General features: G+C 51.6%; 1 protein-coding gene across 5 annotated transcripts in view; it reads right to left on the reverse strand.

The window, feature by feature from the left end:
* The window catches only part of NRDE2 (NRDE-2, necessary for RNA interference, domain containing), a 46,653-nt gene that overhangs the window by 17,501 nt on the left and 5,691 nt on the right, over positions 1-23,461 (reverse strand). For 3 of the 5 annotated variants that reach the window (XR_011258035.1, XM_069595237.1, XM_069595235.1), the window contains exons 1-6: positions 15,325-17,476; positions 14,668-14,779; positions 13,017-13,250; positions 9,384-9,533; positions 2,266-2,716; positions 423-828 (exon numbers count right to left, since the gene is read on the reverse strand). Coding sequence is in view for 4 of the 5 variants with exons in the window: in XM_069595237.1 (XP_069451338.1) it covers positions 423-828; positions 2,266-2,716; positions 9,384-9,533; positions 13,017-13,250; positions 14,668-14,779; positions 15,325-15,478 (1,507 nt within the window). In the remaining variant the exon portion in view is untranslated. Of the gene's footprint in view, positions 1-422; positions 829-2,265; positions 2,717-9,383; positions 9,534-13,016; positions 13,251-14,667; positions 14,780-15,324; positions 17,477-23,461 lie in introns of those variants that run through there. The other 2 variants (XM_069595238.1, XM_069595236.1) reach the window with 1 other exon arrangement.

Here is a 23,461-nt window from a genome sequence, read left to right on the forward strand (position 1 = left end):
AGCACAATGACACCAGTAGCCTGTATCTATCAGTGACTGACAGCCAGCCAGTGCACCCTACCAGCGTGACTGCCTAAGCCCCCACAACGGGGTGAGATGTGGGCATCTCAACAGATAAGGCCACAAATAGCCAAAGGAGTTAGGAGACTGCGTTTACCTGAATAACAACTGGAAAAGTTGGAACTTCTAGTCTGGCGATATTTTCTGAACTGTACTGGCTTAATGCCTCCCGCTGCCCAGAAGGTGGTGCGGGCAGGGGAGTGGGTTACCCATCATGAAAAGGACTCATAATACCCTTTTCTAAGCATAAGCTTTATCAACTTAGATTTTCCTAAAATAAATCAAAGATAAGCTATTTTCAATGAAGCCAAATGAAAGAACAGCCCCTCCCGCATCACTGGACTGGGTGGCCGTCTCCTTACCAAACATGGCCTCCTCGGTGCCGGGCAGCTCAGGGTGGGAGACGATGCTGCCGTCCCTCACGGCGGACAGGGTGCTCAAGCACTTCCCGTACAGACTCTGAATTTTTGATACAGAGAAGGTGCTGAACTGGCTCTGGCAAAACAACAGGTATTTCTGCCAGAGGGCTGTGTTGTTGGGATGTAAGAAGATCAGTTTCTGCCACTCTTTGAGCAGAGTGGTGGGCTCCCAGAACTCGGTGCAGAGCTTCAGCTTGGCGAGCTTCAGGTCCACGCTGCTCGGGTTGCTCTCGATGGCCCGCTCCAGGACGGCCAGCTTCTTCTCCAGGACCAGCCGCAGGGACCGCTTCCGTGTCTCCGGCTCTCCTTCCTCCACGGCGTAGAGGCCTGGACTTCTCATGACCTCGTCCTCAACAACAAAAACACCCACTCACACGGGCACACGGACCTAGGGGGCCCCGGGTGTCAGCGCTGCTTGTGGAGTGACTTATAAGGCCCACAAGGCTGCTCACTCCACACAGTGAAGTGCTCTTCAGGTTGGCAGCCCTGGTCTCGTGTTTGGGGTTGGGAGTTTAGTCGGTAAGACATGTCCGGCTCCCTGAGACCCCATGGACTGTGGCCCACCAGATGCCTCTGTCCATGAGACTCTCCAGGCAAGAATACTGAAGTGGGCTGCCATTTTCTCCTCCAGGGGATCTTCCTGACCCAGGGATCGAACCCCCATCTCTTAGGCCTCCTGCACTGGCAGGCGGGTTCTTTACCCCTGGCACAACCTGGGAAGCCCTATCCACTCTCTATCTCTCAAGAGTCCCTTGGACTACAAGGAGATCCAACCAGTCCATGCTAAAGGAAATCAGTCCTGAATATTCATTGGAAGGACTGATGCTGAAGCTGAAACTCCAATACTTTGGCCACCTGATGTGAAGAACTGACTCCTTTGAAAAGACCCTGATGCCAGGAAAGATTGAGGGCAGGGGGAGAAGGGGATGACAGAGGATGAGATGGCTGGATGGTATCACCGACTCAATGGACGTAAGTTTGGGTAAACTCTGGGAGTTGGTGATGGACAGGGAGGCCTGGCATGCTGCAGTCCATGGGGTCACAGAGTCAGACATGACCGCGCAACTGAACTGGACTGATTATTTATTCACCTGGCTGCACCAGGTCTCAGCGGCAGCTTGCAGGGTCTAGTCCCCTGGCCAGGGACTGAACCCGAGCTCCCTGTCTGTGGAGCATGCAGACAGCCACTGGACCACCTAGAGAGTCCCCGTCACTTTAAACTTAGGTTTCTGTATCGGTAACTAGCATGCAGTGTCTTGAAAACCTTTTCTGAAAAGCTGATTTTACCAATAACACAGCTGAATGTGGGACAAATGTGGTAATTACGTAAGTGGCTCCAAAAATAAGCGGGACAAAGAAAGACGGGCGTATTTCTGAAAGGGAGCTGGTGGCTCCACCCTGTCCCTGCACAGACCGCCCTGTGCACCCCGCACATTCTCTCGGCACTGCAGGAAAGCCTCCCCGCTGTGGCGCGCACCCACCTCGATTCCACTCACGGCTAGCCATCTCTTGGAGGCCACTCCTCACTCCTGGGTGGCAAGTCACCCCCTCATTCCATCCCCTGCCCCTATGTCACAGCTTGTCCCACCCCAGACTGCAGTGACCCCTCACACATCAGCCTCCATCACTGGGCTTTGAGCAAACGCAGAGCGAGGGCTCCATTCTAACCTTTAGAGGCCCGGCACCAGGGCTCCTCACAGGAGCTCAACAGTCGCTGCAGGATAAACCAGTGCCCAACGTTAGGGCCGCCATTCCCAGGCAGGAGACCTGGGACCTTGATGCTTACCTGGAAAGCAACAAAGGCCATCCACAGCTCTGTGTCCCGAGGGTTCTCGCGAACCTTCCTGTTAAACTCCTCCACCCTGGCCTTGAGGAGCGCGCCCTCTCTGTTGGGCTGTGAGTCTGGTGGCCTGGACTCCTGCTCTGAAGGACCCCGTCCCTGTAACCACTGCGTAGTGGCTTGATCATAAATCCCCAGAGGGTTCAGCCAGCTGGTAGCAGGGGGAGCCGCGTCGTCCACGCCCTTCACCGGGATAAAGGAGAGCGGCTCCGACGACGGAGCTCCGGGCTGCCTGCTGACGGCGAGGCCCTCCACGTTCATTAACCCCACGCTCTTCTTCGTAAAGTAGCGCTCCACGTGCTTGCGGGAATGCCTCTTTTCTGTGGAAGTCCCCTCCCAAGATATACACTGCTTCTTCGGGTTGAGGCCGAGGCAGGAGTCTCCTTTCCTCTTGTATCTAATGTTTGAGAAAGAAAACAGGTTACCGAGAGAACGCGCGCTCGGGCTCCACGGACCAAAGGCCCAGCAGGCACTCCGGTTCCGCCAGTTAAGTTCATGTATTCAAACTCACCTTCCCTTCAAACTGTTTCTACTCAGAGAAGTAGGAGGACTTTTCCTCTATCCTGCTGTTTCCTCTGCGTCTCGCGAATTTCAGATCACGCCTGTCTTCCAGGCCTTAGTGCCTACCAGCCCCTAAGCTCTGCACCGCGCTGTCATCACGCCACCGCAGGCGGCACCGCGTGGGACAGGCAAGGGGAAGCCATCGTCTCCCCCTCGATGGCTCTTCAATAAGGACGCTGAGGCCTCAGGTGACATCGGGCCCTCCACCTCCTGGACCAGTCCCTTTTCCTCTGTGCTGTCTACTTCAGAAGATAATAGAGAGGCCTAAGGCTCTTTTTTAATCCTGAGACAAAGTGTGTCAAATAGAATTACATCTGGCTATTCTCTACTCTACAGGAAAGAGGCTGGGCTCTAAGATGCTTTTATGGACTGTGTAGGCATCCCCGGAGCTACAGACACATGACTACTGAATATCTGTACAAAAGCTAAGGAAACCTGTGCCCTTTTCCATGTGTGTGCTACACAAACAACCCAATTCAAACAGCAAAAGATGTGAGCAGAAATGGCACGAAAGACACACGCGGCCAGTAAGCACATGAACACGTGGTCAGCGTCCTGAGTCACCAAGGAAAGGCCGCTGAGAACCGCGGTGCCCCGAGCGCAGGCCCACCAGGACAGCCAAGATGAAGGCAAGGCCTGGCGACGTCGAACCCCGGCCACTGACTTGGAGGGGAGCCGGGGCTCACATGCCCCTGGTGGGACCGTAAACAGGCACCATCACTTTGGGAACAGTTCTGGCGGTTTAAAAACAAAACAAAACAAAACCTAAACACAGACCTTACCCTAGGACCCAGCAATGCTATTCCTAGGTATTTACCAGAAAAAGGAAACCAGAATCCTACACAAAGAGCTGTGCACAAGCGTTCTGAGCAGCTTTATTCATAAGAGCAAACTCTGGAGAAAGGCCAGGTCCCACCAACAAAGAATGGATAAACGGGGGGGTGGCCGCCAATGGACACTCCCGCTGGGAAAAACGAACGAGGCACTGATAGGCGCCCCGGCGGGACGAAGCTCGGGAACCCGACACGGGGGGACGGAGTCGGACACAGAGGGGTACACGCTACGCGAGTCCGTTTACATGAGACCCTAACAGACAAGCTTGCTCGCGGGTGGGAGAGCTCAGCACAGCGGCCTTCTCTGGGAGGAGGGCTGCGGACACAGTGAGAAGGAGCCTGAGGGAACTTTGCGGGAGGCTGAGCGGCGGGCGGACGAGCGACGCGCGCCCTGTTTCCAGCCGCTGCCCACCGCTCGCATCCCTGCTGAGCTCCGCCTGCGGTCAGCCAGCAGCACCAGGACATGGGATCCTCACAGGACCGAGGATGCGTGGTCAGCCCCAAACTACTCCCTTCACACCTCTGTCTGCGGAAACTGGACCCCGGTGCCAAAAAGACTGGGGACCGCTGCCCTAAGAAATAAACGTTAAGTTAAAAACGAGTTCTGTTCTCCCCAGTGACTATGACACGGAACAGCAGACTGGTTCCAAATGGGAAAAGGAGTCCGTCAAGGCTGTATACTGTCACCCTGCTTATTTAACTTCTATGCAGAGTACATCATGAGAAACGCTGGGCTGGAAGAAGCGCAAGCTGGAATCAAGATTGCCGGGAGAAATATCAATAACCTTAGATATGCAAGTGACACCACCCTTATGGCAGAAAGTGAAGAGGAACTAAAGAGCCTCATGATGAAAGTGAAGGAGTGAAAAAGCTGGCTTAAAGCTCAACATTCAGAAAATGAAGATCATGGCATCTGGTCCTATCACTTCAAGGGAAATAGATGGGGAAACAGTGTCAGACTTTTTTTTGGCCGGGGTGGGGCTCCAAAATCACTGCAGATGGTGACTGCAGCCATGAAATTAAAAGACCCTTACTCCTTGTAAGGAAAGTTATGACCAACCTAGATAGCATATTAAAAAGCAGGGACATGACTTTGCCAACAAAAGTCCATCTAGTCAAGGCTATGGTTTTTCTAGTGGTCATGTGTGGATGTGAGAGTTGGACTGGAAGAAAGCTGAGGGCCAAAGAATTGATGCTTTTGAACTGAGGTGTTGGAGAAGACTCTTGAGAGTCCTTTGAACTGCAAGGAGATTCAACCAGTCCATCCTAAAGGAGATCAGTCCTGGGTGTTCATTGGAAGGACTGATGCTCTAACTGAAACTCCAATATTTTGGCCACCTCATGCGAAGAGCTGACTCATTGGAAAAGACCCTGATGCTGGGAGGGATTGGGGGCAGGAAGAGAAGGGGAAGACAGAGGATGAGATGGCTGGATGGCATCACTGACTCAATGGACATGAGTTTGGGTGATGGACAGGGAGGCCTGGCCTGCTGCGATTCATAGGGTCGCAAAGAGTCAGACACAACTGAGCAACTGAATTGAACTACTATTTTCACTAAAAGTCAACAGTGTTTTAGATATTCAAGCAATCTCTTAAAAAATGTTTGCTGAGTTTTCTGACTTTAAAACTGTATTTTCTAAAGGTGACTTTAGAGCTTCCTTTTGTAGCAAACTCGATGAAGAAGATACAGGAGAAAAGAGAATGCAGCTGTTAAGCGTCGACACTCAGACGGCGCGCGTGTGTGCTACGCACGCTCGTTTACACATCCTGTTTTTAAACAGCTAATAGATAGCTTCAGGCGTTTCTCCCTACTTTTAAGCATTTCTTCAAACCATTAGTTTTAGAAACAACGATTTTTATTGACTTCAAACTGGCTCACTGGAAGTGTCCCATAATTTATTTAACCATTTCCCTATTGTCGGACATTTAGGTTCTACCCAATTTATCACTTATCACAAAATCTTAAATTACTGGACCAGACCTCAGATGTAATTTAATACAATAGTTCCCCCCCAATAATGGCACTTTTCCTATAAAATCCTTATCAAATAATCAGCTAGTCTTCACTTGAATAATTCCAGAGGTAGTGACACCCATTTTGTTTGGAGGTTCAGTGAATGATATCAAACCTATTATAAAATCAGATATAGGCACCTACGGGCTTCCCAGATGGCGCTAGTGGTAAAGAGTCCACCTGCCAATGCAGGAGAGGCAAGACGTGTGGGTTCGACCCCTGGGTCGGGACGGTTCCCTGGAGGAGGGCATGGCGACCCACTCCAGTACTCTTGCCTGGAAAATTCCACGGTCAGAGGAGCCTGGTAAGTTACAGTCCACAGGGCTGCAAAGGAGTTGGACAGGACTAGAAACTAAGCACACACGTTGGGCATTTAGTCACCAGAAGGAAAAAGAGAGAGAGAGAAAAGAAACGAGAAAACAAAAGAGGGCAAGCTTGGGAAGAGAATACGTTTAAATCAAGCACCCAGTTCTGCCCTGAGCCCACTCAGCGGGCCTGGGTCCCGGAGGGAGCTGGGCTGGGCAACATAACCTGCCTTTCCTTTGGAGAATTCAGTTCATACAGGCCTTCTCAGAGTCTTGACTGCCTTGGTCCAAATTCCAGCTTCATTTACTAAGGTGGGTGACCGTAATCAAGTTTTAAAAAACAAACTGTGCCTCAGTTTCCTCGTCTGCAAATCAGGGACTGTAACAGTAACTTATGTTGCAGAATTGCTAGGATGATCAAAAAAGTTTATATATGTAAAGGGCTAAGCCACACAGTAAGGATAAATAATCAATTATTATTTATAATAACTTATCATTTCATACAACTTGGCTCCTAAACAAGAGCCAACTATTTCAGCTGGTGGATAGCCAAAGAAACAACAAACTCTTCCAAAAACGGCAAAAAAAAAAAAAAAGGAAAGGAAATAGCCGAACTTCCCCGACAGACAGTGTATTAGTTCTAGGGAACTTCCCGAAGGTAACCTGGACCTGTTCCACACTAACTTTAGAGCCTGCCCCGTTTACCACAATGCCTCAACATGCTGTACGCCATCGCTGGGATGCTCACACTCTGAGATCTGCTTTTATGCCGAGCCAAACTTCCACTCACCGGTCCTGGTGCCGCTTGCCAAGTTACACAGGACACTGCCAACCCACCTTCCCAAGGGCAGCAAAGCCTACGGGACAGTGACCTTACCCCTGACACAGGCTGCGACCCACAGCCCTCACCTAGACCTCGCACGACAGGGTTAGCCACGTGTCTGCTCACCGTCTTGTCAATGCTCGTAGTTCGTCAGGATCTCTCCTAACAAGTGTGAAAATTCAGGACCTGACACCGTACTCCCACCGTCCTGACCAGCTCAGCGTGCAGCGGGACCACCACCTTCCCAGATCTGGATACTGAAGCTGTATGGCGATTCATCTGAGCAAGACTTTGCCTGACTTGAGCGTTAGCACATTTCCAGGAACTCTCACCAATGCCCTACACCCTCTGGAGTCGTCTCTTTGCAGCTGAGATGAATGAAGCTGTCTCCAGTCACTCTCTTCCTCAGCTCTGGGCCATTCACTAGCAGAGGTTCAAGAGCCACTCTCTGTTAATATTGCTTCCTTTTTTTAATCTAGTACTGTGATAGTAAGCCTTTATCTTTGCACACCAATTTCTAATTCCATATCAAATATTTCTGATATTTAAGTGTGAGGCACAGTAGGAGTTACAATTTCCAGTTTACAAATGAAGACACAGGCGCTCAGAAAGGTTAAGTCAACGGTCCCATTTTTGGCACCAGGAACCCGTCTCCAGGAAGACTTTTTCTCTGTCCACGGGAGGGATGGGTCAGCACTGAGGAGCAGCAGATGAAGCTGTGCTCACTCACCACTCACCTCCGGCCGTGTGGCGGGATTCCCAACAGGGTACCAGTCACCGACCCGGGAGCGGGGGACCCCGCGGTTAAGTGACTTGCCTGGGATTATGGTACTAGTCAATGGCAAAGTCAGAAGGAGAACCAGCACCGTCTGTTTCCCAACCTAGAAAATGTCCTACCATAGAACCCGTCTCCTCTTTGGGGATGGTGGAAGAGCACCAGAGAAGTACGGGTGTAAATCCCAACTCTCTCTCTTCCTGGTGTATGGCCTTCCAATGATCCTTCATCCCTGAGACTCCTCTCCCCGGCTGGGTAAGATCAAAGCGCCCTCCTCCTGGAGCAGCTGTGAGTCGGCAGGACAACTCCAGGGAGAAAGAGGTGCAAGCTGGTGCTGCCTGCTCCATGCCTGCCAGCGCTTGCTGGGACTCTCCACACTGAGGCATCAGGACCACAGGGGACTTCAGGGAGTGTCAGCATCCCTCCAAAATACACAGGCGCACTATGAGCGCCACTGACCCCTGACCCCTGCCGTGAGGATGCAGTAGGCCACATGCAGCTGCGAACACGCACCAAAAGCCACCGACGCCGGCTCACCCTGAAGGGAGTCACAGCTGGAGCTGCCTATGTGGGGGGCCACAATGTCATGCTGAGTGACACCTCAGTACAAGGTGGTGGGGCGGCAAAGGGGCAGGAGCGAAAATCTACGTTAAAAGGCAATCAGCCCATGGAGAACGGCCACCACCTTCAAGGCCTCCTCTGGGCCGTATATTCCATGATTCTCCGCCTTCAGTTTCCATTTCCAACTAAGCTGTTTGGGAGCGAGAGGCTGCGTATCATTGCTCACTACGTCCTACAAAGTACCAAGTGTCTGAAGAGCTTACTGGGGATTCAACTGTTTTTGATTGCCAGATTAGAGAAAAGCTCCTCTTTTTTGAAAGCGCCCCCTTTCACCGAGCACGGCTGCTGCGCCACGCGGAGCTGGTTTCCGCCGCAGAGGGAGCCGCCTACCTGCACACGTGCCCGTCCTTCTCTGATCCCCGCCTTCAGGTCGGCGGAGCGCGCTGAGCGGGCCTCTCTGTGCTGGACAGCGGGCTCGCCGCAGCTGCCTGCTCAGACTCAGCATCCACAGGGCGCGCGCCAGCCTAGTCTCCCGGTTCCTCCCCACCACCCCTCCCCGTGGTGTCCGAATGTCCGCTCTGTCTGTATCTCCGTTTCGCAAATACGATCATCTATACTATTTTTTCCTCCATTCCACATATATGCGTTAATACACGATAGAGAAAAAAGCTTAAAGTCATTACTGAAGCAAATACCATCACCTGTTTTTATGATTATCTGGTGACATATGCTAGAAGCATTTTGAAAAAGTCATTTTCACTTAATGTCATTTTTAAAAATGGCATGTGTGGGGCGGGGGGCGGTTTGGATAAATAAAAGGCTTTGTAACTTTTAAGAAAGGCGTATAGATTAAACCAAATGGTTTATGGATAGTCACAATCAGTTCAAGGTATTTTTAGACTCATTCAATCTACAGACATTCACTGAACACCTACCGGGCCACACGCTACACCAAGCACCACGGCCGAATAAGACTAATCCAACCTGGATCCTGATCTCCAGGTTTCAGCTTTTATTTTACAGCGTGAGATTACTCACCTGCTACTGTGTAAGCCTGAACAACTGAGCAATGGATAAAGCTCCGCAGAGGCAAAGGTGGGGCGGCTGGGGGGACGCAGAGACAGAGTCAGAGCTGAGAGAAGGGCCCTCCCCACCAGGGGCGGCCGGAGAAACCCATCGGCACCCACACACCTGGCAACGTCTCCTCGGTAAAGAGACTTGTACTCCCAGTTGGCAGGATCCGGTTTCTTATCCATTCGGAAGGTTTCTCCCGTCAGAGCCTGGATGTCCTCAAGCCAAACACAGTGACGTCCGGTATCCGCAGCAGCATTATTTCCTTGACTGTGGCACAGGGAGGGTGAAGAAGAAAACGGGAGAGGCGCTTAGAAATACCCCAGTTACATACGTCACAGCTCAGAAATATGAGAGAGAGACACGTTAGACCCACAGGGCCTCGCGCACAGCTCCGTGCAGTGTGCCCCCGCCATAAAGACGGCCCGGCTCCTGCTCTGGAGAATGCGTTAAAGTAAAAGCGAAGGCTGCCCTAAGTGGCACTTTACCAAGAAGAGAAGTCAGCTTATCCCTGAAGCAAACGTGAGAGATATAGATGTCTTTAAAAAACAACAGTAATAATTCATTTAAATGTTTATGACTTGACTTTCAAACATATTTCCACACAAGGTTTTTTCTTGAAGGAAGGAAGGAGGGAGGGAAAATGAGGCTGCCCCTACTTTGCCTAAGTCATCTGAAAGCGCTCAGTAATTAATTTCAGCTGAAAACAATGAAGCACAGCCACAGTTCTGAGTGCTCCCGCCTCTGGTGTTGCTCAGACGTGGCCTCAGTCTCCTTTTTACAGCCTGGGCTCTGTGCCGGCTACTCTGCCTGTACGCATGGGCCTTGACCATCCACTGCTTACAGAGAGTCCACTGTAAGAAAAGACCCGTATTTGTCGCTTTGAACCAATCTGTGACGTGGCAGACTTCCAGCTCAAACCCAAAAGAACCAGTTCCCTCGGAGTCAACTAAGAGGAGGTGAAAGGCTTTTCTGGCATCTAACGTCTTTCTCCCTCCAAAGAAAATCATTCATAACGCTGCTGACCCAAGAGTCTGCCCCGGGAGTCACAACGGCCGCTGAGTGTTGCTCCATCTTTGCTGTCTGGCTCTGCCCAGAGAGAAGTCAGGACTCTCCAGGCTTCCAAACCATTTCTGGCTGGGAACGCAAGGGCGTGGCATCCCAGGGGCACAAAGTAGCTGCTCGATAAATACTTGCAGGGTGATGCATCTCGGGTTAAAACACATGGTGAGTTTTAACTCACGCCCTCCAGACAACTGTGGAGGGTCTTCTGATGACAAAAACCAAAGCAGCAGCTAAAGGGATAGAAAGAGGTCGATGCACTCTGGAAAGAGATGGAACGCCAGCTCGGGGTGGGAAGGGCTGGCTGCAGACCACGCCTGGGGAGTAGCGAGCCCTTCACACCTCCCCTACTGGGTCCCACAGTCAGGAAGCAGGATGTGGTCTGGGCTGTGCACGCGGAAGGAAGTGTCACCACCTGGAGGTGAAGAGGAGCTCACCCTAGGAAACAGAGGTCATCAGAAGCTGTGGGGAGGCTGTCCCTGATGACCCTGGAATCAGAGTCCCACACGGGACACACGCCCCTCAACCGCCCCCAAGCCACTTTCCTGACATCACAGGGAGACACTCACGACTCACTAATATCTTAGCCCCTTGTCTAAATGGAAACAAGACCTCCTCCCGGTCACCTTCCCAGGAAGAGATGCACAAGCGAGCAGTAAGAACGAAACAGACAAGGCCAGCCCGCTCTGACCTTCACGGGAACGTTGCGCAAAATACCAGCAGACTTGAAACTGCTGTCTGGGTCACACAGCTGCCAAGAGGCTGTGAAGATCCCTTCTGATGCGGTTAGGCACAGGCTGAGAATAACTGTCTTTCAAATTTCTTATGGTTGCTTCTGTACAGTTTCAGGAAATCCTTTAAAACTCATTTTCCTCAGTCATACAGAGAGAAAAAAAGGCAAATAGTTAAAGATGAGTCTTCGGAACACACAGCAACTAATGTATTTTGCTTTGAAGATGTACTGAAGAGCAAGAACGGCAGTGATATACTCACTCACACTAACAAGCATGCGCTCGAGTGTTCACTATGCATCGGCCCTGTGCCAACTGCAGGGGGGCTCGACAGCGGGCCGGGCGGGCTCCATGGCGGGCCGGGGTGGGGGGGGCTCGACGGCGGGCCGGGGGGAAGTGGTTTCTGTCCTCCTGCTATTCCTGCTGTTTAGCCACTCCGTCGTGTCCAACTCTCTGTGACCCCATGGACTGTAGCCCACCAGGCTCCTCTGTCCATGGGATTCTCCAGGCAAGAACACTGGAGTGGGTTGCCATTCCCTTCTCCAGGGGATCTTCCTGACCAGGGATCAAACCTGCCTCTCCTGCACTGCAGGCAGATTCTTGAGCACTGAGCCCCCAGGAAAGCCCTCCTGCCCCCAGAAATCCAGCCCAATTTGGAGCCTTGTTGCTGGACTCCTTCATCTCTTCCCCTCTAGGGTTACGGGGGCTGCACCTAGACACAGAGCGGGCTAAATAAACACGGCCCCTCTGAGCCCGAGGCCTGCAGCCTTCTTCAACGCGAATCTGACGACAGAGCACCCTGGAAGGCACGGTGTTTGTGTCTCTGAAACCACAGACCAGATTCCAGACTCGCTCCAACCAGAGCTCTCACTGACATCATGGGGACGCCTAAGCACACAGCAAGAACAGATAATCCCCAAAGAGCTGCAAAAACCTTAGCAGCACTAAATATTTCCAAGTATGCCTTGGGTAGGCCTTATCATTTTCTCTCATCTAGACCACATGAACAAAGAAAAGAAAAAGCAAGGTAGATGAGGAATAATTCAAGTAGCTTCACCACAGGCCACCTGTCTCATGTGTGGGCAAGGTGCCCCTCGTGCAGGGGGACGCTAGCCTAAGCAGAGAGGAAAAGCTGTGACGGGGGCTGTCTGCAGCACGCCTCGCACACCGTGCTCAGGGGAGACGGCAGGGAGACAGGCAGGGAGGAAAAAGGCCCCACAGGGAGGAAGCACTGCAGTCGGGAGCCACTCTGCACCTTCAGCACCGTGGTTCTAAACAAACCTGAGCGGAGGACAAAAGCAGTGACGATTTGCAGTGAGGGAGAGAGTGCCTGGTACACACAGGCACACTCCTTTCCATGAAGGTCTGTCTCGGGATACTGGACAGTTCCCTGAGCGGCGCAGGGCCCTGCTGCCCGTCCCCCACACGCCAGCGCCTGCCTGCTGACCTCCCTCCCCGTCCGCCCAGCCTTCACCGCCCGTGCGGCCGCCCTGAGTCTGTCCTCTGCGTCTGCAGATGGCATTTCGACGTGAGTGACTGAAAGAAAGGTGTATCCAGAAAGAGAAAGCTAAGACAAGTTTCTTACTCTTTATAAAAGCATAAAACTAAGTAGTCAACTGGCCCATACGCCCACTGTGAGGCTTATCTGTCATCTTTCAAAAATCCTGTAGGCTTTTTGTCTGAATCAGATTTTGACACAATCATTGCTGCGCCCAGATAACATTTCTCAAATAAAATCACGGCCCTATTTTTTTATGAAAGTTTTCTTTTTCTTCCTTTTCTTTCGCTGACCTCATGCCGCAGCACCTTCTGGGTTTTTCCCACCTTTACTGAGAAATGCGCTCACTCCATTCTGACTGCGCGGCTGAGTCACTGTTCAAACGTCTCACGTGTGGCAACAGTGAAGGTAGAGAAATTCAAGCTTTGAAAAACCATAGACATTTGAGAACAGAAAACCTACTTCTGTTTCTCTGATTCCCTTTTCCTGTCTCTGGCGCTTCTGGAAGGTCTGTCCTTTTCAGAATCAGTGTCTGACTCAGACCCACTGCTGCCCGACGACCCACGTTTTCTCTTGGTTTTCTTGTGGCGCAGAAGCTTCCTTTTCTTCTTTTTCTCTTTCTTCTTTTTCCTGCTTGTTTCTCTGGGCTTTCTGTTAGTGTCACTTTCATCTGAAGGCTCTGATTTCAGAGGACTCCTGTTTGGGAAGGTCAACATTAGAGTTATTTTCAAAAGAGAATTAGGGAAATAATATGCAAACAAGTATGCAAGTCAACAAACGCGCAGAAGGCGATTGTCTGATCACCCACAGGAGTCCTAGCTGCTCAGACATCATACAGTGCCTTCCTGGCTTATACCCTGGAGATTTAAAAAGCCGGCTTACAAATTTACCTTCAAGATTTAAGAGCTGGACCTAAAATGACATTGGCTGAAGGGATTCTAATCTTTATAGCTTCTAAACCTGTATTTTCATAGCTGTATATTCTTAAATTAATCCGGCAGTTATCAGATGCAGTATTTTAGAATCTCTTAAAGGTTTATTTTCAGTCCTATCCATTATACCAGGACGTCCTTAATGCCAAAAAAAAGGAAAAGGAAAAAAAAGTGGGCTTAATGCTGGTCCTTGTTTTTGTAAGTTAGAATGAGCTCTTTCTCATTACTCCTCTCTGCATGAACTAGTCTCAATTTCAAAGGCTTCCCACACTTTTATGGTACATCATATTAATGAGACCGTTTGGTCTGTATTGGTGAGAGAGCTCATTTCTCGATCCAGTGATCTATAACAAACTCCTTTCAAAGCTGGTAGAGATGTGTGCCACCTTGCTTTCCCCGAAGTTCCCATGAGATTTTTATCCTATGTTCTTACAAAACCTCCTCCTACTTTTGCAGGCAACTTCTATCTTTATGCAACCAAGGAAATACCTGAATCACAATATTCTAAAGGCCACTAACGAGGTTAGTAAAGGTACTTAAGCGCCACAGTGACGCCATCTCCCTCGTGGCCTGATTACCGGCAGTGACTGCGTCATGGACTTGCCACTGCAACGCAAAGGGGAAGAAAGGATGATCTGGAAAGAGTGAGGGAAGGGAAAACAGTGGAGACCACCTCCGTACATCTGGTAAAAGAAAGAGCTTTTATTAACCCTTTCATCACGGGGTTTTCTAAGGATCACTACTCAAGCAAGCTATGGACGGCACACTGACAAAGGCTAACAATCCGCCTATCAACTCCGCCGTGGGCGTCCCTGGTGGCTCAGAGGTGAAGAGTCTGCCCACCAACGCAGGAGGCGCGGGCTCGATCGCTGGTCCGTCAGCGAAGATCCCACTGTCACGGATCAACTAAGCCCATGGGCCACAACCCCTGAGCCCACGCTCCAGAGCCGGGAGACGCCACAACCCCAGAGCCCACGCTCCAGAGCCAGGAGACACGACCCCCGAGCCCACGGGCCCACAGCCACTGCTGCACAACCAGAGCGGCCAACGCAGTGAGCTGCAAGCACCGTCCCGGGAGAGCGGCTCCCGCCCTCCCCAACTAGAGAAGCCTGCAGAGTAATGGAGACCCAGCGGAGCCAAAAGCAGAACAGGAATAAATGAAATCGTTAAACAAAAACTACCTTGTCAGCGGTGACCCTTCAGAAACAGGGGCTGCGGTGGCCTCTTGAGATTGTCGGCTCAGAGATGTTATGGCTCCAACACAGAAGCTTGGGTTGCTCAGCCAGTCTAATTCTGCACACGGGCAGAAGGGAGAAAAGATGAGTGAAATCAGTTCAATGGGCTTTCTCACGCTGGGAATCTATCTTACCAGCTGACATCCTAATTCACAACCCACATAAGCCAGACATTTCTGAACAGTCCACAGAGACTGAAGGGAACCCATGGAATTCTTACTTCACAGGGCATGGAGCTTTAATGCACTCTGAAATATTTAAGACTGGAATCCTCTTGTGATATCAGGCTGCGGCTTAAGCAAAAGCCAAGTAACAAGTGTGGCTTAAAATGCAACGAGACTGCATGTATTCCATCCACACACTAATGAGCATAAACCTCCCAAAGCATTAGGTTTTCCTGACCCCAAATTTGATTTAGACAATTCTGAAAAGTTTAAAAAAAAAAAGGCCATGCATAAAAACTTATCACACTTAACAGTATTACAGAAGACTCAGGTATGTTTATTTAAAAAAAATTACAATGTTCTATGCTAGTATAGGTTACTTTGACCCGTTATGCACTAACTCTGGACTTCCCAGGTAGCTCAGTGGTAAAGAACCCACCTGCCAAGGCAGGAGGCGTGGGTCCAACCCCTGGGTCGGGAATATTCCCTGGAACAGGAAACGGCAGCCCACTCCAGTATTCTTGCCTGTGAAATCCCTTGAGCAGAGGAGCCTTGCATGTCACAGTCCACGGGGACACAAAAGAGTTGGACATAACTCAGCAACTAAACAACAGCAATCTTTAGAGGAACGCAACAGAAGTTTTCCCTCATAACAGTACTCGGCGAAAACAAAAATGGAAGGTGTCAACTTTCTAAATGAATGCTAAAACTATACAAGGTATGAAGCATGATTATCTCCGGGTGGTGAGGTTAAACGCCCGAGAACAGTTCTTCCTGCTCATCCATTCGTTTCTGACTCTTCTACAATTTACAATTTCTAAATTACCCATCTTCTAACCTTTAGCAGTCTTGGCTGGAAGGGGAAACGCGGGGTGGCAGCGAGGCGGCCCGTGGAGGGCAGGGACCTCGTCCCGCTCTGTTTGGGAGCCAGGGCATAACCCCACGCTCAGGAGAAAGAACGCGCGAAGCGGCGGCAGTGGGGCGCGAGCGGGGGAGTCAGCCTGTGTGACAGCTGCGCTGGGACACAGCGCACGTGCCAGTCAGTGGCCTCAATGCATCCAGAATCCCGCCACCCTCACCGCAAGTTCAGAACGTCTCCACCCTCCCCAAGGAGCCCCCACCCGTCTGTGGTCACCCGCCTCCCGCTCTCCCACACCGCCCCCACGAGCCATAAGCAAGCCCCGCTCTACTTGCTATAGAGTTGCCTCTTTTGAATATTTTACTATAAACAAGACCATTCAATGCGTGTTCTTTTATAACTGGCTTCGTTCACTTGACGTAATGTCTCCAAGGTCCATCTGTGCTGTATGCAGCGTGTATCAGAATCTCACTCCATTCTGCTGCAGAATCATCTCATTGGAAAGGACCTTGATGCTTAGGAAGACTGGAGGCATGAGGAGAAGGGCGCAGCAGAGGACGAGATGGCGGGCTGGCATCACCAGTTCAGTGGGCAGGAGTTTGCGCCAGCTCCGGGAGATGGTGAAGGACAGGGACGCCTGGCGTGCTGCAGCTCACGGGTTGCAGAGAGGTGAACACGACTCAGGACTGAACAACAAGGGCGATTCTAGCTGATGGGTTTCCATCTTCAGTTGGGGGACATCTTATCCACTGTCAGCTGAGGGACACGGGCTGCTCCCACTTTGTGCCTGCTTAACAAACCCTGCTGTAAGCATTCAGGCACCGGTTTCCATGTGGACCCACGTTTTCCGTCATCTTGGGCAGCCATCTAGGAGCAGAGCTGCTAGGTCCTATCGGAACCCATGTTCAGCACGTTGAGGACTGCCAGACTGCTTTCCGCATCGGCCACACGCTGTATGCTCCGGTGAGCAAGGCACGCGTGAGGCTCCACCTTCTCCAAGTCGCTGGCAGCTCACTCCTGTCCTCCGGACCCCAGTCCTGCTGCGCGCGGGGTTTCCTCACTGTGATGGTGGTTTCCATCTCCCTGCTGACTCAGTGTCGAGAATCTTTTCACGCGTTTCTTGGCCCTCCGTAATTCAGGAGAAACAGTTATTCAAATCTTTGGCCCATTCTTTAATTGGGATGTGTTTTTACTATTGAGTTGTAAGACTTCTTTATACATTCTGTATCCTAGTCCCTGATGCTAAGTGCATCGTAGTGAGGAGGGGATACTGGAATGCGCATCCCGACGTTTCACTCACTGCTGTATCCCCAGCACTGAGACCGATGCCTGGCACACATCAGTAGGAGTTTAACAAACATCTGTGGAAAAGAGTGGGTGGAAGAAGGAAGAAAAGCTCCTGAAGAGGAAAGAGAAACAGCACGGGAAAAAAGGGAAAGAAGAGAGGGAATCTAGCTACGGAGGGCCTGACTGCAGGCCAAGCAACAGATTAAGCAACTTACATATTTTAACCCTCACAACACCCCCCTGCAGGAGGAACCACGGTCTCCACTGCGCAGGAGAGGAGACTCAAGGCACGGAGCAAGCGGTGAGGCCTGACCGAGGGGCGCTGAGACCGCTGCTCACGCGGGCTTTCCTCTGCTGTCTCCTTTCTCCTTCTCTGCTGGTTCCCTTCTCTCGGGCCTGATTTCTGGCAAGAGGTATGTGAAAATAGTTCCTGTCGCTTCACAATAACTGGGTGCTGCCACAGTGAAGGGCAGGGGAGCCTGGCGTGCTGCAGTCCACGGAGTCTCAGAGGGCCAGACACGACTGAGCAAGAGCGACAGTCAGGAGCAAAGGGAAAGTGGGGGAGACGGAGCAGACAGCGTGCGCGGAGATGCGCTCAGAGTCCGTTAGACCCTCCAGAAACACTCGGACGGTGGGCGCGGCCTGAGAAAAGCCAAGGCGCAAGAGCAGCAAAGCGCGGCCCTCCAGAGCCCTTCAGCAGGCACGAGCAAAGCTCTTCAGGAGAACGGCCACCCACTCCAGGAGTCTCGCCTGGGAAACCCCACGGGCAGAGGAGCCCGGCGGCCCCCGGACTCCATGGGGCCACAGAGTCGGACACGACTGAGCGACTGAGCGACAGGATGCATCTAAGGTTTTGCCGTATGGGGCCACCATGGAGAGGAAAAAGGTAGTCTATAAAGGACTAAAACTCTTGGGTTTCGAACTCAAATCATCGTTGACCCTCTGAGTGACCTTCATCTCAATCAAATGACCTTTTGTAGGAAAAAAGCGTATTTTGACCTGATAAGAAGTCGCTGTTTCCTCGGGTGGGCGGCCGGGCAGCTAGCGTATTAGCAGTGAACACGTGGAATATTTAATATTCACTGAATGTCAGGCCTGGAAAATTGGGGAGATCACCTAGTCCAGAAATTTTCACATTGTTTACCAAGGAACTCACTGTTGAAATGTAGTCTTTCAAAGGCCAAGACGCAGGAGAGAAGAAGCAGGATGCTGCCGCCGAGGGCTCCCAGGGGGCAGAGCCTTGATGCCCCTCCCTCTCCTACAGATCAGCAGTCAGAGGCCCAGGGGAGGGAAGTCACACACACCCCGACCCTGGGCCTCAACCCTCCACCCAGCCCCTTCTGACCGCGCCACGGCTAACTCTTCACCTCCTCAATAAAGGCGCTGTTTCTCCTAAGTCTCCTTGCAGGTGGCACAGCCGGCTATCACAGCAAGCCCCCTCTCGTAACCTCACTATCTGCATGTCAAGCCTTCCAATCAGATCCTAAGCCACAGGCCAACAGCTCAGATCTTCACAGGGGCCACGTGAGTCGGTCACTGCGACACCATCAAGAGCGGCAGCGGAGAAAGAGAAAACGACCCACGGAAACACCCCGCCAGCCAAGCAGCTGCACCGACCGCCCTACAGCGCTGGCTGCCAAGGCTCCAGCTGGCCTCGCTCTTCCCGCTCCCTTCTTCCCAAACCAAGAGCAAGAGGAGGGATGGGAGCCGCGGCGGCTCACGCCCGCGTTCTCCACTCCAGGCACAGGGCCTCGGGACAAAGCAGCGGGAGTCAAGGAGCATTTGCTGAATAAATAAAATGAGAGAGGATCCGAATCATCTCTCTGCGCCCTTGCACCCTAGCACCTGGTTCACAGCACTGAAAGCATTTGAGATTGTCAGACGGATGCCATTATCTAGGCACAAAGCTCAACTTTATAATTTCTCTGGTCTTCACTGTACACGCAGATTTAATCATTAAAGAACGGAATACCTACTGCGTGTACAGGCACAGCTCCAGGCTTTGGAGGCACAGTGGTGAACGAGTCCCTGCTCTCCTGGTGCTTCCGTTTAATCCTAACACTTCACATGACACATCTGCATTGTTAAATTTTAATTACACAGAATCCCAGAAAGCTATCTGAGATCAAAAGAATTAAAAATCAGATTGCAAAGTCCTTTCCTATATTTACTTACATCTTCAAATAATTTACAAATGCCTATTATGTATTTAGATAATTGTGCTAATACCAAGCAGGATGTAACGTTTCAGAGAAGACTGGCAGGATACCACTAGGGTTTAAGACAGAAAAGCTGACTGGCTGAAAACCTTTTGTCCCTGCAGGTAAGTAAATCACAGGTTGAGACTTACCTGGAAGTTAGCGCCCTGCTATACCCATACACGTCTAAGAAAGGAAGAAGGGGAAAGTGCCAGGCAGAAAAACAGCTTTAGACCTGCCGCCTAACAAAGCCAGGCAGGAATCGGAAGAGCCACATTATCAGAGACTTTACACAAAATAATACGAATTGTCATGAATACTTCAAGTGCAAAGCTTCTTGTGATCTGAATAAGTTGCTTTGAACTTTATATAAGTTTCTTATATAATTTCATTTCTCCATCACTAGGGGAAATGCTTTGATTCAATTCCATTATAGATAGAGGAGGCTTCCCTGGTGGCTCAGACAGTAAAGAATCTGCCTCCAATACAGGAGACACAGGTTTGATCCCTGGCTTGGGAAAATCCCCTGGAGAAGGAAATGGCAACCCACTCCAGTGTTCTTGCTGGGAAATCCCACTGACGGAGAAGCCTGGAGGGCTACAGTCCACAGGGTCGCAAAGAGCTGGACGTGACTAAAGCAACTAACACATGTAGATAAAGGAAAGAAGGAACTGTCACAGACAGATGTGAACTTTAGACACAGGTGTCGAATCACGACTGGATGAACACCTTGCTCTGCAGCCCTCTCTCATCGTGTGGCGGGTAGCCTCTGCTTTTCTACAGCTCACTTTACGCCACGTTTTCTTCCCAAAAGGTCTACATGAGTACCTATTTTCACTAACCTAAAGAAACCCAGAGAGGATTTTAGTGCTTACAGGAAAAAAAAAAAAAGGCAAAAAGCAAGAGGAGTATTTGGCATTCGTGTTGCAGCGAGCACCCCAGGTGGACAGGGGCCCCGCCACACGCGCTCCCGGGAACCAGGCTCCGCAGCTCAGCACCGAGCCGCCAGAGTGTGGAACCGTCTCTGCTTTATCCGCATTTGCCCTGTGCATCCCTCAGCAAGGGGCGTCCTGAGGCAACTGTTTCTCCACACACGGGAGGTGTCACAGGAGAGCTCTACCTTCCAGGAGAGGAGACCGGTGTAACACAGGAGCACCAACTGTTCCCATGAACAGAGGCGAGCACCACCCTCCAGGGACGCTAATTTCAAAGGACTCCCGGGCTCTACAACACGTGCATTAGGGAAGGGCACTGCTCCTTCAAAGAACAGCGCGCCAAGCTCTCCGTCCAGCTCCTGACAGAGTCCAAGAGCACAAGTTTTCATGCAGAAAGCACCTGGAAACTTGGCTAAGGACTGCACGGAAGACAGGGAGCACAGAGGACCTCCGCAAGGCCAGCCTTCCCACAGAGTTAACACACTTCGAAGAGACCCCGGGACCCAAAGGGAAACTGTGAACAAGCAAACCCCAGCACCGCACTATCACGGCGCGGCTCATAGTACACTTTCTGGTATCGGAAGGACCCGTGTTCAGACACTGGCTTCCTCGTCTACCCGCTGTGCAATTCTGAACAAAACGCGAGGCCCTCGTCTCTCCCAGCCTCCCCTTTCACCAGCACGTCTTCACTGAGAGCCGGCCACCGTTCTGAGTTCCGGAGACGTTCGGGAGCAGGACATGCCCAGGACGGCTCTCAGGGGCCTGACACACGGCACTCGGTCACGGGCAGCGAGACGCAGGCCGGGAAAGAGGAAGCCCACAGGGACAGCGGCAGCACAGGTGGGCTCCCTCGTGCAGACGAGGCAGGGCGGGAGCGCTGCCCGTGGGGACCGCTTATAAGGCCGCACGGCGAGAGGACGGGAGGCACGCGTGCTCCCAGGAGGCATCAAGGCAGGGCGGACGGCGTGTGCAGAGGCCTGAAAGGGAGAGGGCGTGACTGCCACGCAGGAGGCGCTGCTACAGCTGAACCTCTGGCAGTGACAGGAAGCAGGAGCGAGATGGCCAGAGAGGCTCAGGGCCTTCAAAGGCCGTGACGGTGTTTGTTTTACCCAAAGAGCAACAGAATCAGGCCTATGGTTCGGAAGCTCAGCGGCAAAGAGTCTTGTTTGCGAGAACACACGCTTCATCTCTGTCAACGCTCAGGCCCGCTTTGATCCTGGCATAGGTGTGGTGCAGTAGGCCTGGGGCTCCTCAAGTGAGAAGCCAGAGACAGCAGGGAGCTTTAAATGTTGTGTGTTGCGGTTTTTTAGCTCTGAAATTAAAATATGCAAAATTAAAAAAATAAAAGAGTCCATGATTTTGAAGCCAGACTGCTTGAGCCCAAGCCAAAGCCTAAAGCCTGGCTGCGCTTCTGCTTCCTTCTCCTAAAGAATGCTGATGATAGTGCTGACTCCACAGAGCTGTTATGAGGATTCAATGACTTAATACGTATTTGTAAACACTTAGACTAGTGAATCGCATACAGTTTATCTGTCAAAGTGTACTTGATTTGAAGTGTGCTGATCTGTGTTGTACAGCAAAGCAACTCCATTATACCCACGTGTGTGAAGCCGCCTCAGTCGCTCTTCGTGACCCCATGGACTGCAGCCTGCCAGGCTCCTCAGTGCCTGGGATTCTCCAGGCAAGCAGACCGGACTGAACTGCCACGGCCTCCTCCAGGGAGCCCTCCGGGCCCAGGGGCGGAGCCCACATCTCCTAAGTCTCCCGCCCCAGCCGGCAGGTTCTTCACCACCGGCACCATCTGGGAAGCCCACACCGTGGGCATTCTACTTTGTGCCCTTTTCCATTAGTTTCCCCAGGGTTCTGAGCCCAGTCCCTGCGCCGCTCCGGGGACCTTGCTGTTCATCCGCTCTGCACACAAGTCTGTATCGACTAGCCGCACACTCCCAGCCCCCCCACCCCCGCCCCTTCCCCTGCGGCACCACGCGTCTGTTCTCTGCCCCCGAGTCTGTCTGTGTCTCACAGACAGGCGCGTCCGTGCCATCATTCACACTCCACACGTGAGTGACGCCACGTGGTGTCTGTCCATCGCTGGCACCGCGGCCTCCTCTCGCCCTGGCTGAGCAGCGCCCCGCTTGCGTCTGCGTCTCCCTCCCTCCGCCCTTCACCTGCTGATGAGCAGCCAGGCTGTCTCCGCATCTCAGCTACTGCAAGCAGTGCTGAAACGGACACTGGGGCACAGCTATCTTTTCAAAGGACTGTCTTCTCCAGATACATGCCCGCGAGTGGGGCCGCTGCGTCATATGGTAGCTCTGTTCTTCGTTTTTAAGGAACCTCCACAGTGTTCCTCATAGTGGCTGCACAAACGTACATCCCCACCTGCAGAGTAGGAGGGTTCCCTTTTCTCCACGCCCTCTCCAGCATTTGTTGTCTGTAGGCTTTTTGATGATGGCTATTCTGACCCATTTGAGTTGGTGCCTAACTGTAATTTTGGTTTGCTTTTCTCTCATAATTAGCAATGCTGAGATCTCTTCACAGTGCCTACTGCCCATCAGTATGTCTTCTTTAGAGAAACGTCTACTTAGGCCTCTGACCACTTTTCAGCCGGGTCCTTTAGCTTCTGTGGTGAATTATATATGAGCTATTTGTATATTTTGGAAATTAAGCCATTGTGAGCTGTGTCATTTGCAATTATTTGCTTTTATTCTGTGGGCTTTTTCCTTTTGTCTATGGTTTCCTTTGCTGTGCAAAAGCCTGTAAGTTTAATTAGGTCCCATTTGTTTTCTCTTTACTTCTATTGCCTTGAGATACTACCTAAGAAAATACTGGTAGCATTTATGTCAGAGACGGCTTCCCTGATGACTCAGTTGGTAAAGACTCTGCCTGCAAAGCTGGAAACCTCATTTCAATTCCTGGGTCGGGAAGATCTGCTGGAGAAGGGACAGGCTACCCACTCCAGTATTCTTGGGCGTCCCTGGTGGCTCAGCTGGTAAAGAATCCGCCTGCAATGTGGGAGACCTGGGTTCAATCCCTGGGTTGGGAAGATCCCCTGGAGAAGGGAAAAGACTTATCACTCCAGTATTCTGGCCTGGAGAATTCCATGGACTGTATAGTCCCTAGGGTTGCAAAGAGTCGGACATGACTGAGCGACTTTCACTTTCACGTCAGAAACACATGAACTTCCCAGGTGGCTCAGTGGGTAAAGAATCTGCCTGCAATGCAGGAGAGGAGAGCCAGGTTCAACCCTTGGGTTGGGAAGATCCTCTGGAGAAGGAAATGGCAGCCCACTCCAGTATT

Source organism: Ovis canadensis, chromosome 7 (assembly GCF_042477335.2).
Source record: "Ovis canadensis isolate MfBH-ARS-UI-01 breed Bighorn chromosome 7, ARS-UI_OviCan_v2, whole genome shotgun sequence".
NCBI classification, from domain to species: domain Eukaryota; kingdom Metazoa; phylum Chordata; class Mammalia; order Artiodactyla; family Bovidae; genus Ovis; species Ovis canadensis.